Consider the following 22138-nt stretch of genomic DNA (forward strand, 5'->3'; position numbering starts at 1 on the left):
TATTTAAGGTTGGAAGGGACCTCTACAGATCATCTAGTCCAACCTTCCTGTTCAAGCAGGCACACCTACAGCATGTGGCACAGGGTGGCATCCAGGCGGGTTTTGAAGACCTCCAGAGTAGGAGACTCCACAACCTCCCTGGGCAGCCTGTTCCACTGCTCTGTCACCCTAACAGTAAAGAAGTTGCTCCTCACCTGGAGACGGAACTTCTTGTGTTTCAGCTTGTGGCCATTACCCCTCGTCCTATCGCTGGCCACCAGTGAGAACAGCCTGTCCCCTTCCTCCCTGCATTCTCCCTTCCTGAACTTATACATATTAATCATACCCCTCTGAGCCGTCTCTTCTCCAGAGAAAACAGGCCCAACTCACTCAGCCTCTCTTCATACGAGAGATGTTCCATTCCCTTAATCATCCTGGTTGCCCTTCTCTGGACCCTCTCGAGAAGCTCCACGTCCCTCCTATACTGGGGTGCCCAGAACTGCACACAGTACTCCAGGTGCGGCCTCGCCAGAGCTGAGTAGAGGTCACACCAAATTCACAAGGTCTCACCAAATTCTAGATGTTGTTTTGTTTTTTTTCCATTTTTAAAAAAAGCTCCACTTTCAGCTTTAGTTCAAGAAACTAAAACTGAAAGTGGAACGTGTTTGTGCATGATAAGCACTGTGCAGTTATGAGGCAGCGTTTGTATCCTGGAAAACTTGCATTTTGTGTAAGATTAAATCAAATAGATGCTAAAGGAGGAACAGTAAAATAAAATATTTTTTCATTATTTTTCCTCAAATATGTATTTGATAAATCAGACATGCAGATGATTCCCAAGTATGTGTTTTTTGGTGATTGTTTTTTTTTCCTTTGCTGAATATGAGAAAGGTTTTCAGTCACGATGAAAGCTTCAGGAGAAGGAGGTGCTGTCTGATGAGAGCACTGTTGGCAGTGGAGTTGTTCTCAGTTCCCAGCCAAATTGAAGAACTTCTCAGCATTGGGCATCTTAAACTCCTGGTCTTCAACATTTCAAATCCCTGTGCCTTTTCACATCCAAATTGGTGCATGTGTAACAAAACAAATAGTTCAGGATATTTTAAGATGGAATAAGTCTGTTTACTCTGAAGCGTAGAGTACGCACAAGGTAATAAATGTTACAGTAGGAAGCTGAAATACAGTAAATGAATTACTCCACAATGTCTTCCTAAAGTTTTCTATTTTATGGAAAGATAAGAAATTAAATAAGATTTTTGAGTAACATTGTTTGTACATGGTAGCATAATGGGATATGATGGATGTGTAGTCAAATATTTCGTATTTTTGTTTAATAGAATGACTTAAGAAGATGGAAGAAAGGATTTAGTGTAGCATTCTGGATTGTTAATCAAGGGAAAGCAAGGGGGTTGGAATGCACTGTCAGCTTTCCATTTTAGAAAAGGTTTTCTGAAAATGATATTTGGGAATTAGGTGTAGAAAAGTGGAGAGGTTTACAGGCTGAGTTAGTTAATAATAATAGCTAATTGTTTGAAGTTGATGCAAGTAACTAATCAGTGCAATCAAAACACCCACAGTCAATATAATTTAAAACTTTTTTTGGTCAAAGAAGATTGGATTTTGGAGGGAGCAATTAAATCTGTAATTAAAATTAAATTAAATCTTAAAATTAAATACTTCATGAATTTTGGATGATTTCCTTACAAAACAATGATATTGGCAAGGACATGTGATGATGAACTGGCTAAGAGTTCACTGCAAGTCCTGTATTTTGTTTGAAGGGTTGCCATCTTTTTCCCTCGTCTAACTTCCCAAGGTTTTGCTGTACAATTCTTAAATATTTTATGTGTGTGTGTCAGGATAGGGGTCTTTTAATGTCCGCCTTGACCAATACCTAGTTCTTTGAATTAGACTAAAAAGTATGTGTGTGTGTTTTTACTTCACATTTAATGCTTCGGTTGCTTCGGTTACGTATTTCTGTTTTCTGCTTTGGTGTGAAATTACTGACAATTTTCTTAGGTCTTGGGCATCTAGAATTTGAATTATGTGAAACAGGACAGAATAACTGCTGTGAATTTCTAGGGTAAAGATTTAGTTGAATATCTGTAGAAATTACATAGCACATGAAATTACATGCTTTGCATTTTGTAATTCCAGAAAGTTACTAGAGAGAATTCGGGTGGAAATTACGGGAACAAGTTCCATTTCCTTTTGTTTTTGTGCAGAAAATTCCTTGAATATCATAGGATTTCTGTGCTTCTACCTGCTATCGTAATTTTCAAGTCCTATGGGAGTTTTCCTGGGTTCTCCTGTATAGATAGGGTTGAGGATTTGAAGAATCAAAATCAATTTTGACAAGATACAGCAAGAGCAGGGGTGCGTGGGTGGCTATCAGTGTAAATACAACAGGGTTGAAGAGGCTGCGTCACCCTAAGAACTGGAGCATCAACTGCAAAGAATTTTGCAGGCGGATGGGATAATCTTTATTAGCTCTTTGAGGGAGTGCTTCTGGAAATTGAACATCTGGACTGATTTTTTAAAAAATTATTATTTGTCTCAAAAGATAAGTTTTATTTATACTTCAGAATTAAGCAATATTTTGACTAGAAAACTCTGTGTTTTAGTCTCTGCTTCAAAATCAGAATCAAATCTTAGAGCTTTCACAGAAGATGGCCATTTAAATAACTGTAGGCCTGCAGTAGGTAATATATTTACTTTAAAAAGCCCCTCAGGTTTTCTCTGGTATGCGCTCCTGATTGATGCTAAGAGTAATTAGAAGTTACAGAGCCACTTAACAACTGCTCCCTGTTGAACCATCTGACCTTTCGGGTCTGATACTATTCCTAGGAAGATGAACAAAATACAGATTGTTGTGTGTACAAGAAGACCTTCAACTTGCGCCCAAAACAAATCTGCATGGACTATTTTTTGTAATATTACATCTCTTTCTAATTTTGTCTTAGAAAAGGATGACTTGGGTTCACATTGGCCTCAAATAGATTTTTTTTTTCAGTATAGTGCAAGTAAGATCTTCACAACAAATGGATCCGCAAGGGGAGTTCAGACGACTCCTTCCCTCCTGTACCACACCTTTCTGTTAGCTGACCTGGCCTGGTTAGACTGTGTCTGTTGTGTTTAGAATAAGCCGTGTTGCACTGATTAGCATCAGAGGGAGAGAGAGAGAGACCTGCTTTTCTGGTGCCTTTTGTTAAAAGAGAAGTATTTTCTGCCAGCCAGTAAGCTTGATGAGAAGGATGCTATAAATTTTGCTTCCAGAGCCACAGTTTTGTTTTTGTTGAAATAAAAGCACTGAGGACTTGCTGACCAGCATCCCCATCCTTCTCTCCATTGTTTTTTCTCTGGTTTCCGCTGGCCTGTGCAACTGACTTTATCTTATGCTTTATCTCAGTTCTTAATTTCCTTTCTCTTGAGCAGTCTTAATTTCTTTTATTGTTAATCCTATTTTTATGCAACTATTTGTTTTTCTTTTGAGATGAAAAAAGTATCTTTATCAAAGTGTCTTGCCATAGAGAAGGTTATGATCATGTAAGAGGAATTTGTATTTGTAAAATACAGTAAGATGCTTCAGATTTAGTTTAGAAAGAAAATATCATCACAAAAGATGTAGAGTACCAAAAGATTGAGTTAAAATATTTGAAGAGCTAGATCTAAATCTAGAACATCCATTGCTTATTTCTGTCTTTATTTTCTTCTCAGCATGTTTTCATTTTCATCCTTTCTGTCATTTAAAATGTAATCCTGTGGAAGTTCATTGTTGTCATTACCCAGTAAGGACATTGTGCGTTCTGCAGCAAGAAGAGTGGTGTTAGCAACACTACTCAATCCCATTTTAAATTTATGCATCCACAAGGAAGATAGAGTTTCTTCGCATTTTCTTCTTTGCAGTGTCACTTTTTCACACATATATTCTCTAGATCAATGTCTCTTAATCTTACTCATTTGAAAAGAGCCATGGGGTAATTCACATACTCAGATACCTTTAATCCTAAACACACAACATTCAAATTATTGTAGGGATCAAAACAGTAGAAGATGGGGAGAAGGGGAGATACGGTAGGGAAAGCAGATGTTGGGTGGCAGGAGACCAGGCTTTGCTGGAGAAAATGTGCCAGGTAAATTGCTCGGGGTGTTGCCCCCAAGGTTTTGATTTACCATAGCTGTGTTTTTGCCAATAGCCTGCATATAGGTGTGTACACACACACACGTACATATATATACATATATATATGTATTCCTGTAGACTTCATGTATGTAAGGAAGAGTTAGCATTTCAGTGAATGCTGCATGAGAAGTTTTCAAAATAGTGCTAGTCTTCCAGGCCTGTCAAATTTGGCCCTTTAACTTCAAAAAAACAGCTGTCCTCTCCATTGTTTTCATTAACAGCTTTTTATTTTCTGATCTTCCTCTTGGATTGTCATCACAAAGCAGTCAACATGGCATAACTTGCATAAGATGTTTAGGAACATCTTAGTACTAGCTTCTCAATCTTTCTGGTTTTTCAACATACTAATGTATCTTTATAGAAAAATTTAAATATAGTATACCAAATAGTAGTTTAATATACAGTGAAAACTGTCTGGTGTTTTAATTTATATAGACCCTTTTATTGCCTAGACCCATTTATTGCCTCAGGTAACAAGCTTAATAAAATTCATGCTAAATCTTTGACAGGCTTGTTAAAATATTCTTGATTTGTAAACATTGTTAAATATCTTTTTATTGCATGCTGAAGCTGAAATACACGTATTACAGTATGTTGTAAAGCTCAGATCCTGCTATCTTAACTGTGTTTAATGAATTCTTCTCCTTAATGTTTTCTTTTTTTGTTGTTGTGGTTTATTACAGGTTGGCTGGAGTACTTCAAGAGATTATTACACATTCGTTTGGTCACCTATGCCAGAAAATTATGTGGAAGGATCAACTGTTAATTGTGTGCTGATATTTCAAGGTAATAAAAGAATGCAGCATCTACCTGTATTTACTGGCTCTCTCTAGCTTTCACTGATCTAAAGAACTATAGGTTAAAACGATGTGTAACCATTTTAGGTTTTTAAAAACATAAATTGGAAAAGATTTTTGCACGTATGTTCTCGATGTGCTTTGTTGTTGTCACCTGTGTTTACTCTAACTTTAGATATGAAAAATAGGATGGAAGGTAAGTGGATAATGATACTTATTTTTATTATTAATACTTTAGTAGGAGCTGTCAATATAGGCTAACAGGTGACAGCTTCAGAGATGGAGGTGGTGTAAAGCGAATATGTAGAACTTCTGTGTATTATAGATCTAGACATGTCTATAGGTCTACAAATCTGCATTTTAAAAAAGCACCCCATTAAATTTTCCTGTTATTTTGAGTAATACCTGACTTTTAAATAGTATCATGTATTTTTCTATCGCTTTCCCCTCCTCTCCCCCTGCAGTTGGCTTTACTCTTTATTATATTGTACATATGTATGTGTATGTATATCATACAGCACTAAAGTCCAGGAGGGCTACTGGATTGGTTGGTTGACTTATTAAAAATGATGATTTTGACTGCAGCTGCAAATAATACTAGCTGGAGTTCATTTGCTGTTCTTTCTGTTGCCTTCTAGCCAAGTTTTCTGTTAGCTTTGATGGTGATCATATAACCTGATCAGAAAATAGTCAGATCAGGAAAATAACTTCAAATTCCATGAAACACAGAATATGAAACATTTCACATTCTCTGTGAAACAATTTCTGCTCTAGAAACTGAGAAACTCATCCATTTTCCTACAGTTATTAAAAATGCACTGGATAGTATTGAAGAACACTGGATTAGACTTGGACTATGAGTCATGCAGAAACCAAGGGCTCTGCATCCTCTTATCAGTCCTTCTGAGTTATCTGGTGTTTTTCTGTGTGCTACAGTTTACAGATGGTGTCATCTGTTACCTTCTTTGCTCAAAGTCCATCTTTTTTGCAGAGCTACCAGATGTCCATTCTAACAATCTTAGGATTTTATCCTGAGATTTTAGCGCTACTGAGATGAGATGGTTAAAGCTCACAGGAGGGTCATTATCTGAGATAAATGGGACTGTTGTACAACATGCTTTGAGTATCTTTGTATGATCAAATAGGTATGCCAAGGGAAAAAGATTACAGGAGTTTGTTTTCTCTAGTACATCTTTGACACCAGACAAAAGATTTTAAAAATCAACTTCAACGAACTAAAAACTTCTGGAGTTGCAGGATAAATTGTTCTGAATTAGTGTGTAGCTCCACCATATTTAAACTTTGAATTGCATAAAAGGGACTTAAAACTGCAGTCATTTGTATGAAAATGCAGTCGATTCCATAAGTACAGAATTCGGACCTTTTTCCACACTAACCTATTCCTCCCTGAGCTACACATAATAAAGTACAAGAGCCATTGAAAATGAAGTGTTGTGTAATATCAGTGCTGGCTGTGCAGAGAATTTTTCTATTCGTTAGGAGAGAAGATAAGAGTACCATGAAAAATCTTTAGAGTGTCTGGAATAAAAGTTAAATGTTTAATTAAAGTAGAGATTCTGATGCTATGCTTGACTTGTATGTGTGTGAAAGAAATTCCTGATTTCTTTATTTGTTTGTTTTAACTCTCACTAGAATCTTATCAGACCTTTTTGGGGGAGATTTTAGTTAAGGAGGAGTTTTTAGTTAATTTAGTTATGTTTTGATTTCATTATTTAGATGGCACTTAAAAGTGACTTTAGAAATGTAGATTATGTTTTTATTTCAGGCATTTTTTTGGTATTTTTCTCATCTCTGATAATGGGCAAACTGAATTATATAGCCTGATAGAATGAGGAAAGTTTGTGTGTGAGAGAGTGTGTGGGTGCATGTGGAAATGAGCTGTTTATGACAAACCGTTTTTTAAATTTTTGTGGCATTCAACATCTGTTTCTAGAAGTACTGGACATTTAGTTGGGGGATGGAACCTACTGATAAGAAAGGTAATGGAAGGGTAAATAGGTTAAATCATGGTGAAATGTGGACAGAAATGGATGACAGCACCTGCCACTGAATATTTATTTAAAAATAAAGTGGACTCAGTAGGTCAAATGTTAGATGAGGATTTAGTATGGTGGTATCTTCCCCAGCTATTTAGGGTGTCTGATAATTCAGTGTTCCAAATTAAGCTGGGTAGTTTTTTTTAGCATTAAATTGAGTAGCGTGTACTTTCTTGTATTAACTAGTAAAGGTAAAAATGTCAGTTGTTCTGGAAGTGATGATTTAACACCCACAAACGTGTGAGTTTAGGTGTTATAAGGGGATTTGAAGATATAGTGAACGACAATTGAATTCAACAGTCACTCTGAAATAATCTGCTAATATAGATATGTAATCTTACATATATATATATATATATAAAAGAATATAGATATATATATGTATGAAAGGTGATCTGTTCTTTCCTCAAGAAAAACTGGAAGAAAAACAATAACAAAATGTTTTTCTTAATTTCAGAAAACAAACTCTCAGTTAAGCAAAACTAAATAAAATAAAAAACTTATTAAAAAGCTTAAAATAAAAAGCTTATTTTTCTGTCAGTGGTTGCAGAATGGATCACGTTGTGTGATCCATCATTCAGAGGAATCCTTTGCTTTGGCACCTAGTGCAATAGTGGTGTGAGTAATTTTATTTTTTATTCCATGCAATCATGTGAAACAGAACCTTTACTTTGAACTTGATAAAGCTGCTGACTTCTTGCTCTACTTTATAGAATCAAAACAACAAATAAAGACAGAATAAAAATAAGTGATTGGAGGGGTACTAGGATTTTTTTTCTGTGTTTTTTACAAGTTACATAATCCGTCCTGATCCACTTCTAAAACTTCAGGATTTTTCATTACTCATGACTAAATTACTTCATATGCATATGTTCAGCTATTATCTAATGTGTTATAAGGTGATGTTTATATATAGCACCTCTTACCTGATATTTCTTCTAAGCCTCCATGTTCTGTAATAATAGAAGTGAGGACACTGGGGCGGGGATTTACTAAATATGATGGCTTTACCTTCTACCATTTGACAGTTTTGTGCTGAGTGTGAAAGCCTAAGTCATATGTGATCTAATAATACATTTCAAGATGGAGACTTGCATAATGAATCTATTTCTGTATAAATGATTCTTTAAATGCAAATTTATTTTGATAGGGTATTATCTGCCAAATGACGATGGGGAGTTCTACCAGTTCTGTTACGTGACGCACAAGGGCGAGATCCGGGGGGCCAGCACTCCCTTCCAGTTTCGCACCTCGTCCCCCGTTGAAGAGTTGCTCACCATGGAGGATGAAGGAAACTCTGATATGCTGGTGGTGACAACGAAGGCTGGACTACTCGAGGTTTGATTCACCTAGACTGTTACCCATCTGCTTGTTAGGCACATTTCTAGCTTTTTGTTTAAGATTTGCTAGGTGAGGCTGCAGACCACTTGCAGGTTAAGCGAGTAAATATTTAAAGTGGTTGCAGGTATGGTATTGCACTGAGGATAGACCAAGAAGCCATAAAAGTTGCTCACCTCCCCCATCTGCACTGTCCACTCTAGTAAGTAAATAGCTCAGTGTTTCAAATACAGCTTTCTGTTTGGAGGAGGATGGGAAAAGAACATGTTTTTTGCTTACTGAAAGGTAGAACTGAGTAACTCTTCTGCTCTTGTTTGTACACAGCTGAAGAGTACTCGAAACTGAGCTGAGGAGTTGCAGGTGCCTAAACAAGTTAAATAGCTCATTTTTCTTAAAGTAGTTTTCTACTTATGCTGCCTTTGTCTTTATAATTTCTTATATGTAGACTTGTATGCTTGCATCCAGAGTCAAGACATTTCCACCTGTTTGGAGTTTCGTAGGCTGAACCCTACTTTAAGAAAATGTTTGTATGGGTTATTTTTCAGAAAACTGATCGGAAAATTGCCAGCAGATGTTGTTATTCTTTCGATTGCCTTTATGCACGTTATATAACACATTTGATTTATAGCTTTCGAAATTTAAAGACAGAAGACTCTGTACAGACATACAACTGAATTATTTCTGCTTCTCTAGTCTTGGGAGTATAAAATCCAGTTCCATACCAGAGGATAGGCTTTTCCAAACCTTTGTGACTGTTCCAGTTCACGTGCCTCTCCTTACTTCTGGATATGTGTGCATTCAGGATTTCATGAAATTACTCAAACATTGTTTTAATGTGTGTGTCTACACTCAACAGCTTTTTCTCACCAAGCTGTCATCATCTTAATTAGCTCTTCCACAGTTGTGGTCACTTGGGAACAGTAAAAGCACTTCACTGAAGGAGGAAAACTTGAGTAAAAATAAAGACACTACAAAATGCGCTGTCTAATGGTGATGTAGCACTAGACAGTTAAAAGAATGAAATTGCAGAAATGGAGGAAAAAGGAAGCTAAAATAACCTAGCCAGAGAATGCATGTGTTCTACTTAAATCTAGGAGTAAACTAGTCATCCATTTATTTAATAGGAATCCTGAGGAGAAAAATTATCAAAAAAGAATGCTTTTGTTTTTACAGTTTAAAATTGAAAAAATAATAAAAGAGAAAGAAGAGCTATTAAAGGTAACTGGTGTTCTGGAAAAGGAAACTGCACAACTCAGAGATCAAGTTGAAAGACTGGAAAAAGAACTTAACCATGAAAAGCAGAGATGTGAGCAACTGCACACGGAGCAAAAGGTTAGTTGTATAACTGATTAAGGCTGATGCATAATGTCTGTAATCCTCCTTTTTTAAGAACCAATTAAACTGGGTGAAAATCAGCTATCAAAAACCCTCAGCAGTTGGATAGACATTTACACTAGAATAGGTCAGTTCCTATTAACCTCCTGCCACTATTCCTTTTATGTCGTAAAATGCTTAAAATATTTAAGGCTTTTGGTACCAGGCTTGGTAAGATAATCGATGACAGCTGTTACCAGATGTTTGACATTTAATTGTGGAATTCATAGTGGAAAGTAGTCAATAGTTTAAAGTTTGCCTATGTTAGTTAAAAATGGAGGCAGACTTCTTAAATAATGCCCAGTAAGGAATAATTATATAACAACACACAGTTTTGGGAATAGAGAGGAAAAATCTTGGTACTGTAAAATGACATTAAGAGTCAATAGAGAATGTTCCTAGCAGGGCATACAAAACGTAAAGAGCAACTTATGACTTCCCTGAAAGGTTTCACAAAGGTCTGAAGATTTTTCTAGGGGGGACTGAAGAAAATACCTAAAAATTAACTTAGTGTTAATTGGTAGTGGAAATAGAAATGTAGCCAAAACTAGAGCAAGTTTAATTTGGTACTTCTGCGTATGGTAATGAGGAAATCTAATATCATAGTGAAAGGTATACAAGAGTCAGACCTAATCCATTTTTAAGCTGCCCTTGTTTGAAAAAAACAACTTTTAGGAGAAGATTAAAAACACGTGGGAGGGAGGTGGTGACATGAACAAATTTGAAGTAATGAAGCCTATATAATTTAGCTGTGGACAGGAGTTAATAGGCTATTTCTAAATGCTAGTATGTATATGTCAGCAGTTCTGCGTGATACACCTTTAAAAGAAAGGGATTTGAAGGAATTAGAAACTGTTAAAGCTTTGTAGCTTACCCTGTAGTCAGACCTAAATGGGCAGATACTGCGATGGTAGATAAGGAAAAGAAAAGCCTGAGATCCATCTTATATATGTGTGTTTTAAACTACAAATCTTGCTTGTAAAAGAATTATTTTAATTTCAAGGATGTGTGAAGGCTAGTTTAAATCAGTAAGACTAGAATTAGATCCTAATGTGCATTTTATGTATTTGCTTGATATTCCAATAGTGAGTTTGGGGGATAAAACTGAATGAGTTGCATAGACACCTTTGTTTGTCATCTGGGATTCTAATTTAAAAAACGATGTTTGAAAATGAATTTCGAATTCTAATACACATTATCACTAGGACTCATTTTAAAAAGCAGCTTCTTAAATTTAGTTCTGCAAGCTGGCCTGTGATGTATCATATACAGCCAGGCTTTATAAGAACAAGATGCCTACTATGTTGTTTTTATCTGAGTTTTTTAGAACTAAAAACATCAGAATTTAACTTCAGGAATATTTTATGGCGTGTTGTGGGCTGATGTGTTCGAAGGGTGATGCGTTATGAAGAACTTCTGCCAATGGCTCAGCTAAACAACTATCAGAGGGAAGACTGACTCCAACTATTCTTCATCCATACATAAGACAATAGAAGTTTGCTGCTGTGGGGCTGTGATTTTTATTTTATTTTTTGCATGTCTCAGACCTCTGGCTGATTGCTTCCTTTCCTTCTCCAGTCTCTGAGCTTCACCTTTTGAATTTCTTTCTCAGTTGAAGCTTTTCTTTCATTTACCTTCATAAGCAAAATAGGCATCGTAGGTCACTGTTGAAAAATCAAAATTTGATTTCACTAAATCAGGTAGAGTAAACTCTTAATAAGGAACAAGTTAATAAAAACTGCTTTGTATGCAGCTTCCTTTTGAATCCTTCCGATCCTAAGGATTCCCCTTATCTGCTTCATCCCTATCTCCCTTTACCAATACCTGAAGTTTAGCTGTGGGTGAAGGGAATACAGCTTTGTCTTTGCTAGGAACAGAAATATTCTGGAGCAGTAATTATCCACTGCTTAATGAAAATAACCTCAGTGCTTAGTGTGAGGTGGGCTGCTCTCTGTTTTAGCTGTTAAATTAAAGGATGGTGTTTCTCAGTGCTCTCTTTTTGTATGCACATTGATTGTAGTTATGCTCTAAATCTTGCTAAGTAAATAGATTAAAAAGTGGTGCTAGGTGCTTTACAAAAGACTTCAAATACAGTGTAGTTTAATTTTAATAGAAATTAAATCCAGTACTTAAAATTTCTTCTTAAACTAAAAAGGCAATGATACTTAATGTTTATAATTATTTTCTCATATGTACCATTTTGCTCTAATAAATGTTTGTCATTAACCTAGTATTCCCTGAAATGTAGTGAAAGAGGTTTTTTAAAGCCTTAATGTATTTGGAGTTTTCTATCGGAATAAACTGTATTTTTTAAAGTCTTTCATAATTATTTAGGCAAGTTTTTGTCGAGAAATGCACAAATACTATTTCTATTTGACTAAAAGGCTCTGTAAAATACAGCAAAATACTGATGCAAAGTATATTTAAATAGCAAATTTGTATCAGGGAAGGACATGAGTGTTTGTTCAGACATGTGTTTTCTTCTATGTGAGCGCAAAGCTGCTTCCACTGTTAGTATGTTAGTGACTGCTATTTATTATTACCACGTTTATCCTGATAAACAGGACCTGGAGCCATGAACCTCTCCATGAAGTATAGGGCAGCTTGCTTTCCTCCCTTTTCTTTCCAACTCCTTTGTTGTTTTGCAAAGATCTCGGGAGTGTTTGAGAAATGGAGAATCAGGGATTCCCTAGTGCAGGTAGCATGTGGTGGATCCAGCTCTATCCAAAATTGCGGGTTTCCTCCCTCTCTTTCCATGGATTTGCTTCCTTGCCCCGCACAGCTGCGGGCAGAGCGTGGGGCAGGAGCTGCGCTGGGGCTGTCTCCGTGCCCGGGTTTGACTAGTTGCCATGCTTTGTCACTGGGTCTTTGATGTGGCTGCTCCGGGGATGTGCAGGTTTTTGGTTCCTTCTTACAAGATTTCCTGCCAAAGTTGGACTGAGGAGCAGATGAATTCAGGGCGTAAAGCAGTACCATGTTGTTAGCGTTGTGTGAACACTGCGTCTGGGTCTGGTGTCGGCATTTGAAGTCACTTCTTGTGTCTAAGGGTTTCATTGTTTGGAAAAGGTGAAGAAAAAAGAATGCAAAAATTTGTGTGTTATTATTATGTGTCTGTATGTATATGTATTGTTACATAAGATATGTAGTATTTTATACACTGCATTATGTGTCTATAATACTTGTTAGTGTAAATACAAAGAATGCAGATTTTTGGTCTTTGTACTAGCGGTTTTAGCATGGATACTTTAAACTGTGTGAGCTCTAGAGCAGCAGTGCCCTTGCCTGCTATTTTAAGGTTTAGCATTACTATCTTGAACGAAAAGAACATGCTGTAGTCATGGTGTTGCTCTTTCATCCATTAGCTCTTCTGACACTGTATTGCTACAGAATTGTGTAAATGGAGGTTTTTGTACGTCTGTATTTCTGTAGAAGGAGTAGCGTTTACAAATCACGTTCGTTTGCAATCAGCTGCCTCCCTCTAGTGGGCAAAAGATGCTTCTGAGCTGTTACTTACAGTGCTATAGTGGTGCCAGATCTTACTGGTGCTTTAGTGGCTTTCTTAAATGCTTGACGTAGGTCAGAAGGAACAAGCTTACAGCTTAGCTGCCCTGCAGATACTTGGATAATGTTTCCATGTGCATGATGGTGGCATAAGTTGGGGCAGAAATGAATTTCCTGGCTTTAGAAACTTATTTTTTCATCATTTCTGTAAAAATTAATTACTCCATTTGACTTTTTTTTTCAATTAGTCAATTTATCTTTCTGATAAGTGGCATTGATAGGATCTCCCGTGACAGTGTTTCTGTAAACGTGCAGTATTGTCTGCCTGCTGCAGAAAATGTGCACGTCTGTAACCGTGAGTGTCTTCGCGACACTAAGAGATGACAAATGCCGCCTGGATGAACGTTTGCAGAGTTTAGTCTAAACCTGAAGTCAAGCAGACAGTTATTCTCTATAACAATGTTAGTTGACGAGACTAACTGCCAAGTTACTGCTGTAGCTGTCACTCTGTTCTGTTAGATTTTGGAATACTGATTGCCGGTTTTAAAATCATGAAGATTAAACTTGGTTTTCATTAACAGCTCCTTCTTTTCAGCATCTATAGATGCATTCTTACCTGTGTAGATATCTTTCATAGTTCTATTTTTTTTTTCATGGAAAATGGTGACTTGTTTTTACTGTTAAGAGGTGGAGGCTCAATTATTCCTCAGGCTCTTGCACCATAATCAAAACGTCCTTACATTCAAAACAGTACTTCTTTTAAAGACTTAACTCTGTGACTCTGTGATTTCAAAACCAGAGCTACCTTTTCTGCCAGGTCCTGCAGCTTTTTCCACCTCATCCATTTCAATGTCATAAATACAGGCTGTCATGAAAGACACTAAAGGGACTGGGATAGTGTGTGTGTGTTAAAGCAGTTTTTCTGTTGCCAATCATGGTCATGAAGATAAAAGCTACTAAATTCTGAATTATAGGTGGTTTTTTTTTTTTTTTTTTTTTTTTTTTTTTTTATTTTCTTACAGGTGCTGTATTTGTAACCTGGATTAAAAAAATAATCCAAAGGAAAAATAACGTTAAAATCGTCAGGTGTTCCTAAGCCGGATCGTTAAAATGATCTGTGTTCTCGCTGTGCCTTTCTTTCTGTTATGAGTAGAAGGAAAGAGCATAACAAATATATAATGTGTGTAATACTTTATAGAATATTATATGCGTATATAGAATATATATATAATGCTTAGCAAGTAGTTTAAATTACTGTTTGCTTCACTTCTAATCATCTTTTGTGTGTAATAGAGGTTGTACATGTAGTTAGTGTGGTTTTTATATTCTTCCTCTTTTGACTCCTCCTAAAATATAGCTCCCTGTACAAATAAAGTAGTCTAAGAGCACTCATTTTAAATTTTACAGGCTCTGGAACCACTGTAACGAGAGTGTAAGAGACTAGGATTGCAGCATCTAAATTGAATTGCTAAAAATGCTGTAGAATAACAAGTCGTTTCTAAAAAAATAATCCTTTTTTCTTTCAAAACTGTAGGCTTTATTTGTATCTAAACAAGTTTATTAGGTGAGAATCTGTTAAGTGTGGAATTTTTACATTTTAATACCATGTCCCTCTAGAATAACTAGCAAAGCAGCATCAATTGTAATGCTGTTTGTGGAGTGTATTTTTTCAGGCTATTAATTCCTTTTAATATATGTTACCTTTGGCAGGCTGTTGGAGCTGTTTGTACAGTTTGTGTGTATAATGTATCAGATTAAATTCCTTTGAAGGCACTTGAGTTACAACGGCTACAGTTAGGCCCAAGTGGTGTTTAGAGAAAACACAGATATGCATTGAAATAGACTTTTTACTATTCTGCTTTCCAAACAGGGACAAATAATTAGTCTCCACTGCACAGGCAGTTCTAGCGCGTGTTGTTACTGCTGCTTATATGGCAAGGTTTCCCTGGAATACTGACTTTAATTAAAATATGCTGCCTTCCCTACACCAAAGTAATGTGTTTCGGTTGCAGGAAATTGATAGCTTTTCAAAAATAAAAACCGTGCAAAAATCGTGTGTCTTCGGCTCCAACATTACTCTCAACAGAGCAGGCATTCATGGTGCCCTTCTTCGCAGAGTTCTTTAGTATCTGCTTTAAATACTAGCAACTCTGAGAAGCCTGGGCAGCAATTTTGAGTTCAAATAGTTGCAGTTTGCAATAGTTGCAAAAATCAACATGCGCATGGTGTGCTGGTGTAAAGTTCAGGAAGTAGTTGAGACATTGGTTACATTTGCCACCCTAGCAATTACCCCACCAAAAGAAATGATCATGCCTGAACTTCTGTTCAGCTGCTTGTAAAAGCAGGGCTTAATTACACTTGCTAACAGCATATTTTTGACAATTAATGAGTAAAAACAGTTCTCATTATATTTTATTGTACTTGAAACACAGTGAAGTCAGAATCTGGCCAGTAGGGGTTCTCCATGAGCTCTGGCTGATGCAGTTTCTCCTGACATACCAGTACAGTTCTGTTGCCTCGGGGCATTGACTTTGTTTAAAAATGACTAACAAGCCAGTGCTTTAATCTTCCAAATGTAAAGTAAAAAGACAACTTGTACCTTTAGTGTCAGCACAAACTCTGAAGGTCATGCTGTAGTCTCTTGCTTTGGTCAGTCTGTCTTGACCTTGTTTATGTTTTTATTCATACCACTCTCGTGGTCGATACTAAGTTGGACTTTGACGAATTTTGATACCAAAAGTAGTAACACGTAGTGGTGGTGTGTGTGCTATACTCTAGTGTTAACTTTTCTCAAGAAAATAGCATTATATTAAAATAATTATGCAGGATTATTTAAGATAGCCTGTGATGTTTTTACTGTGATGGAAACAACATTTAACTGTCCCTGCCCAGAACGCTCTGGACACTGCAGCAATAAGAACAGTGATTCATGCACTCACGGGGGTTGTCATTGTTTCAAACAAAGTGGCATTGAAAAGGAAGTAAATTTGGGGTGGTTTTGGACTTCTGTGATGACAAGAATGGGTCAGTGGAGAGCACTGGATGTTGTTTACCTTGTTTACCTTGTTGTTTACCTTGACTTTAGCCAAGCTTTTAGCACCGTCTCCTCTGACATTCTCACAGACAAACTGGTAAAAAGTGGGCTAGTGATCAGCAAGGTGGGTGGAAAACTAGCTCAGCTGCGAGTTGCGATCAGTGGCACAAAGTCCAGCTGGAGGTTGGGCAATAGTGGTACCCCTGGGATCAGTGCAGACATAAGCACAGGAAATGCCTTCTGAACTAAGAAAACACCTCTTTCCTGCGAGAGTGATTGAACTCCCTCCCTGTGAGGGAGCAGGTTGCCCAGAGACGCTGTGAAATCTCCATCCCTGAGATACTCAAACCCAAGCTGGCTCTGCTGCTGTAGATTACATCTTAGAAGCTCCTGTTCTCTAAGACACTAACTAGTGCTGCAGTGTGTTTCAAGAGGTTGTCGCACCTTCCAAACGTTTGATCTAGCTCTTCATCATCAGGATCACCTGTATTTCCATTTTATCTCATTTTTCCTGCAGCTGGCTTAGCTGTGGCTTGACTGAATTAGTTACCTGGTCAAACGTAAACTCTTGTTTCCGGTGCAAGTTGAGTTAAGGTCTACAAACCAAAGCAGAAGATGTATATGTATCTGAGAGCTAAGTGCAGTTTATCTGACTTAAAAGAGATGGCCAAGAAATTGCAGTTGTCTGTCTTGCACTGTGAAGGCTTTGGTAGTCTCTGGATAACTGGGTGCTTCTGCCAAAACAGAAGCTGCTTACAGAGCCTCTTGTCCTTTGTGTTGTACACTGCTTGGTTTTCAGTAGTTGTCTAAAACCCCTGTATTTACAGTTTGGAATCTGCAAACAATCTTTTTGTCTAAAGAACCTCTTCCCCAAAGCCCTCCTGTCTTTCTCTCTGGCATCCTTTTTGGTCTCTTTAATAGTAGGTCATTCCAGATTTGTTTCCATATCTTATTCTGTTCTTTCCTCGTTAGAAAATACATAGTGAAACCTGTTGCAGTGAAGAAAAGTATTTTTAGCATGCTTAACTGTAGAAAGAGATATTAAGTTCCAATGATTCTCGTCCAGCTGTGCTTGAGACTGAAATGAATGAGTTCTATTTTTTAAAGATATTCTCATCTAATTGAGATTTATTTTTTTTGGTTCCTAATTTTAAATACATCTTCTCTTATGTATCTTGATCTTGGCCGCTTATCTTCTTAGTCTTTTCTTATGTATTTTCTCTCATCCTGGTGCCCTTTTAGGGTAAAGTGTGCATTGGAGATAATTGGCATCATTCAAAGATTGGGGGGGAAAATGAATATTCATAACATGTTTAGCATATTTTTATAGCAGATGGGCGATTTGAAAAGGGCTTGACATGCTTTTTAGAGAATAGAGGAAACCTAATGACCATCTTCTTTTATAATATAACTTTACATGTACTCCAAAATGAAAGCAGTATTTCTCTATTTTAGCATTAATTCAAATAACATTTTTTTTGTTCTGAAGATATGCATTCCTAAGTGATGTGTACTTGCGTTTTTTTTTAAGACTAACATTCAAACATCAGAAACTCTTAAGACTGAAAATGATGATCTGAAAAAGAAGCATGAGGAGGCTGCTTCAAAAGTTCTCCAGCTTGAAGAAGATATCATGACTGTTACACAAAAAGCCATTGCAAAAGAAACAGAGTTAGACAGGTATTTAGTCATTTGTCCCTTACCTTCCATGTTTTACTTTTTCTTTCCACAAGTATTCTTTTAAGGTGTACATGTATATGAAGTAATTTCCTTTGGTAACAATACTGTTAATTTGTTAATTTCTTAGTCTGAAGGACAAAATGAAGAAAGTAACCCTTGAGAAGGAGCAACTTGAATGTGTGTTAAAGACTGAAAAGGATGAAAAAGAACTTTATAAGGTAATTTATTCCATCTCCCTGTATACACTGAAATGAAGTCACTTGAAATAACATTTTATAGAGAGGTGTGATAAATTGGATGTTGAGGAAGAAAGGAAATGGATCGTTTCTATGAACACATTTTTAAGATAGTTATAAATGCTGTTAGATAAAAGTGAATGAGGAAATAGCATTTGAATTTCTGCAAGGATATAAAAATGTCCTAAGGAGGGAGGATACACAACTTCTTTTAAAAGGCAAACACAGTAACCTAAAATAATAGATGTTAGTGGCGTGGTTCTTCAGTCGTACAATGCATCACCTGGTAATTGTCTTAACATAGCTATGAAAAAGAAAGTAACTTTTTTTTTACTGTAAGTTTCTCCAGAATATGTTTTCTGGATCCCAGTTCTTGACTTTAGTGCATAACTGAGAAGCCTTAGCAGGATCTGTGTTGCTTTGATTTAATAGTCTAGCAGGTGCCTTTTGCTGATACTTGGAAGCAGCCCTATTAGGAAAATAATCTCACAAATAATCTTGAAGTCCGTAACTTTGGACTTTTTCAAGTGAGCTGATAGAACCATGTGTATTTATTCTATTTATAGAAATATTTATATGTATTGGCCTCTTGTACTAATCTGTCCAACTTGATGTGACCCTCTCCTTAGAAAAGTACCTGAAGAACCTGATCAGGAAATGTCACCCCTAATCTGACCTGAGCTGATATCTGTTAAATTCATACTATTGCCTATTTTTTTAAATCTTTTTTGGTTTATATGCTAGTATGATGAAACCTTTTATTTTGTGAAGCAATTTATGCATGTTGAAAAGATTATTTGCCTTCATAGGAAAAGACTTTTATGTGGCAAAGTTAGGTTTGCTCCTGAAGTCATCTTAAAATCTCAAAATATTTTTCCCAAGCTTGGTATCCTTGTGTGAATGGAGAAGACCTGTGTACAACAATTCTCATTTACTATGCGATTAGGTAGACTTGATGACATCTTAAAGACAACTTGCTTTAGAACTGCATATTGCTATGTAATCCTGTTTGCTTAGATAATTGTAAATAGATACTACTGGAAGAATAATTTCTCTTTAGCTTTCTTGCAGGCATTTTGCTGGGTTTGAGTTGTTCTTCATTTGTGAAGAGAGGAGTTAGTTTTGAAAAGTTGAGTTTGATGTGGACTGAAGTCAGGGTGTGAACTTTTAGGTGTAGAGTGGAGCTGTGAGTTGAAGATCTATCTGAAAGGATTCCAGACAGAAAATTCATGCTATGAGAATAGAGATATTGTTAAATGTTTAATTTTTCTCTTTACTTACTCTAATCTTTCTGAGATGAGTTAAAATTTGGTGAAGAGTTAATTGGGCAGGTAGTGGTCTTTATTATGTGGAAGAAGAATTTGACATTTTTTAGCATCATTGCAGATACACTTGAAGAATACAGAAATAGAAAACACCAAACTAGTGAAAGAGATCCAGATGCTTAAGAATTCAGATGCAAACAAAGAAAACATGATAACGTATTATAAAGAGGAGGTTGGCAAATTACAGCTATTTATAGCAGAGAAAGAAAATATGAAGAAAGCTTTTTTGCTCTCCTCATCCAACAAGGTAAGCATTGGTATTATAATTGGCCTGGTTAAAAATAAATCTGAAGTCTGTGAACTTTTCAAGTCTCTGATGAAAGAAAAGAGGAAGTTGAAGGTACAGGCTGAGAGGTAGGAGAATGATGGTTTCCTCAGCAGATACAGAAAATGAGCAAGTAGGAATGTGAATTAGTTTTGCTCATTTGGAGCATGTTGAGATGAGTTTGATGTGTGATAAGGTAAGGCAGATGAGGTAAGACAGGTGTAAAGACTTAATTTTGTAAATCCAGTGAAAATGGTGTGTGCATGTGAGTTGTTAAAAAAGGACAGAGTGAGGCAGCATAAAGGATGTAGCCACATTGAACCTGTAGAGGCTAAGAAAGGAGGACATGTTGAAAGATGTCCTGAAGAGCAAATGTTAGGTGAATGTACTATTATATAAATAATATAATGTAAATCCTCAGGGTGTGCAAGTACTGCATAAACAGACAAAATCAAATGAGAAATGCAGGTGCTGAGGACACAGTGCCTGCTCTGTCCGTGTTCCAGGGTGGTAGGTTCTCTGTGTGGGGGTTCCATAGGTTGGATCTCCATTAGTTGTGTTGGCTTTGGTCAGCTTCGCCCGAAGGAAACCACCGGTCCCTGTGCCCTGAGGCTGCTCAGTGACATGTGACAAGGTGGCATCACTGGGGGGTTGCTCCACCAACGTAATGTGAGCTAGAGAGCTAATACAGGCACAGCATTTGCTGGGTCAGCAAAGCAAAGTCAGACTGGGCAGACTGCTTTGCACTGCTCCCTTGTGGGTCTTGTCAGTCTTCTTGCTGGAAAAGTAATCTAGATCTTGAAGGAATAGAAACTGCATTAAAGCAGTATGAGTTATGAATATACAGTTGTAGTAGTAAAGTAGTGCTGTTGAGAATTAAAATAGTAAGAACACAGTGTTGTGCTTTAAATCAGAACACATTCTTTTTGTCTTTTGGTTTAACTGCTGAGCATGTTAAACTGCTACAATACTTGAAAATAAAAAACTTAATAATGTATATGCCAGAATTGGAACAAGCAAAAACCTGTCAGTTATTAATAACTGTCTTGAATTATGAAACCAATTATACCTACTTAAATGTAACTGATGTGGGGTCTGCCATGGAAAATAAGTAAGGGATGGGACTTAAAGAAGTCTCCTAGTCCATCCACCTGCATAAATGTTTGCAGTGTACATTAGTATTCCACTGGACAACCTGCTGTGTAATTCAAAAATTAACAGCACACCAGGAATACTTGAACTTGTGTCTAGAGTAAGAATATGGAGTTATTTTGCCTTCAGGAGGCTCAGGGACTGACAGAGGCTTGTAGTAGCTTTTTCCTTCTGTGATCCTGGGCTTTTGTGAGGGATGAGGGGCTGTAGTGCAGCTTGGTGAGTGGCTCCTTGAGCTGCCCTGTGGGCTGCAGTGGCAGTGAGAGTGTTTGAGTACTTCATACTGCAGTTTACCCTTGCCTTTTGCTCCCAGCTTTCCTGGAAAAGCTTATTGAGCAAGATCTTGGGAAATGGAGTTGTATGAACAACCTCCCAAAGCTCTTTTGCACAGTGCCTGCACTAAGGAATCTTACATAAAATGCCTACATTTGTAGGCATTTTAAGGCTGCTTACTCTGTTGTTGCCTGTGCTGTCTTATTGGGGAATGAACTTTGGTTTTGAAGCTGGATGACTGTTTATCCTATTGATGCTTAATATTAAATCTGAAAGTTAACAAAAACATAGAATAGGTAAAGTAATATTTAAATCTGTGTTTTGAGGTAGTGATTGCTCACAATCATTTACATCATGGTGGAATATGATTGTACATGCTCATTAGCAGACAAAATATATGGAGAAAATGATACTTCTTTGCAACCTTACCGTTTTTTTTTCCCTCTAAAACTAAATTTCATTTCTCTTGCAAATATTCCCAGCTTTATAGCAAACTGTATTTGAACTTTCTGAATTCAAAGGTGATCAATTTCTCCCCTCTCCTCTCTCTTGCAGGAGGATGCCAGTATTTTGAAGGAGCAGCTTCGAAAAGCTGAAGATCAGATCCAGGCTAGTAAACAAGAAGCTGTCCTGATGTCGAAAGAGCTGAGTGACGCGGTCAACGTGCGAGACAAGACCATGGCAGATCTGCACGGTGCTCGGCTCGAAAACGAGAAGCTGAGAAAGCAGCTTGCTGATGCTTCAGATGAAATCAAGAAGATCACAGCTTTGAAAAATGAACAAGTAAAGTGTTACCTTTTAGTACTGAAACTGTATTCACAAAAATCTCTCTGAAGTCGGGGAATAAGGATGTGTTTGAATGATCACTGTTAGTGAATTCTCTCCTGACACTCAGGATACTACCTTTAATCAAATGCATGTTAGCTTAATTGGAAGGTTTGTAAGAA

At 36.9% G+C, this 22138-nt stretch overlaps 1 protein-coding gene across 5 annotated transcripts in view; it reads left to right on the forward strand.

The window, feature by feature from the left end:
- Nucleotides 1-22138, forward strand: part of TAX1BP1 (Tax1 binding protein 1) — a 49734-nt gene that overhangs the window by 12049 nt on the left and 15547 nt on the right. For 3 of the 5 annotated variants that reach the window (XM_026050790.1, XM_026050793.1, XM_026050791.1), the window contains exons 3-9: nt 4843-4945; nt 8164-8351; nt 9525-9683; nt 17792-17940; nt 18068-18158; nt 19563-19748; nt 21747-21974. In XM_026050790.1, coding sequence (XP_025906575.1) covers nt 4843-4945; nt 8164-8351; nt 9525-9683; nt 17792-17940; nt 18068-18158; nt 19563-19748; nt 21747-21974 — 1104 coding nt within the window. The remainder of the gene's footprint in view (nt 1-4842; nt 4946-8163; nt 8352-9524; nt 9684-17791; nt 17941-18067; nt 18159-19562; nt 19749-21746; nt 21975-22138) is intronic. The other 2 variants (XM_026050792.1, XM_026050795.1) reach the window with 1 other exon arrangement.

The sequence above is a fragment of the Nothoprocta perdicaria genome, unplaced genomic scaffold, assembly GCF_003342845.1.
Source record: "Nothoprocta perdicaria isolate Ctin4 unplaced genomic scaffold, notPer1 scaffold_70, whole genome shotgun sequence".
NCBI classification, from domain to species: domain Eukaryota; kingdom Metazoa; phylum Chordata; class Aves; order Tinamiformes; family Tinamidae; genus Nothoprocta; species Nothoprocta perdicaria.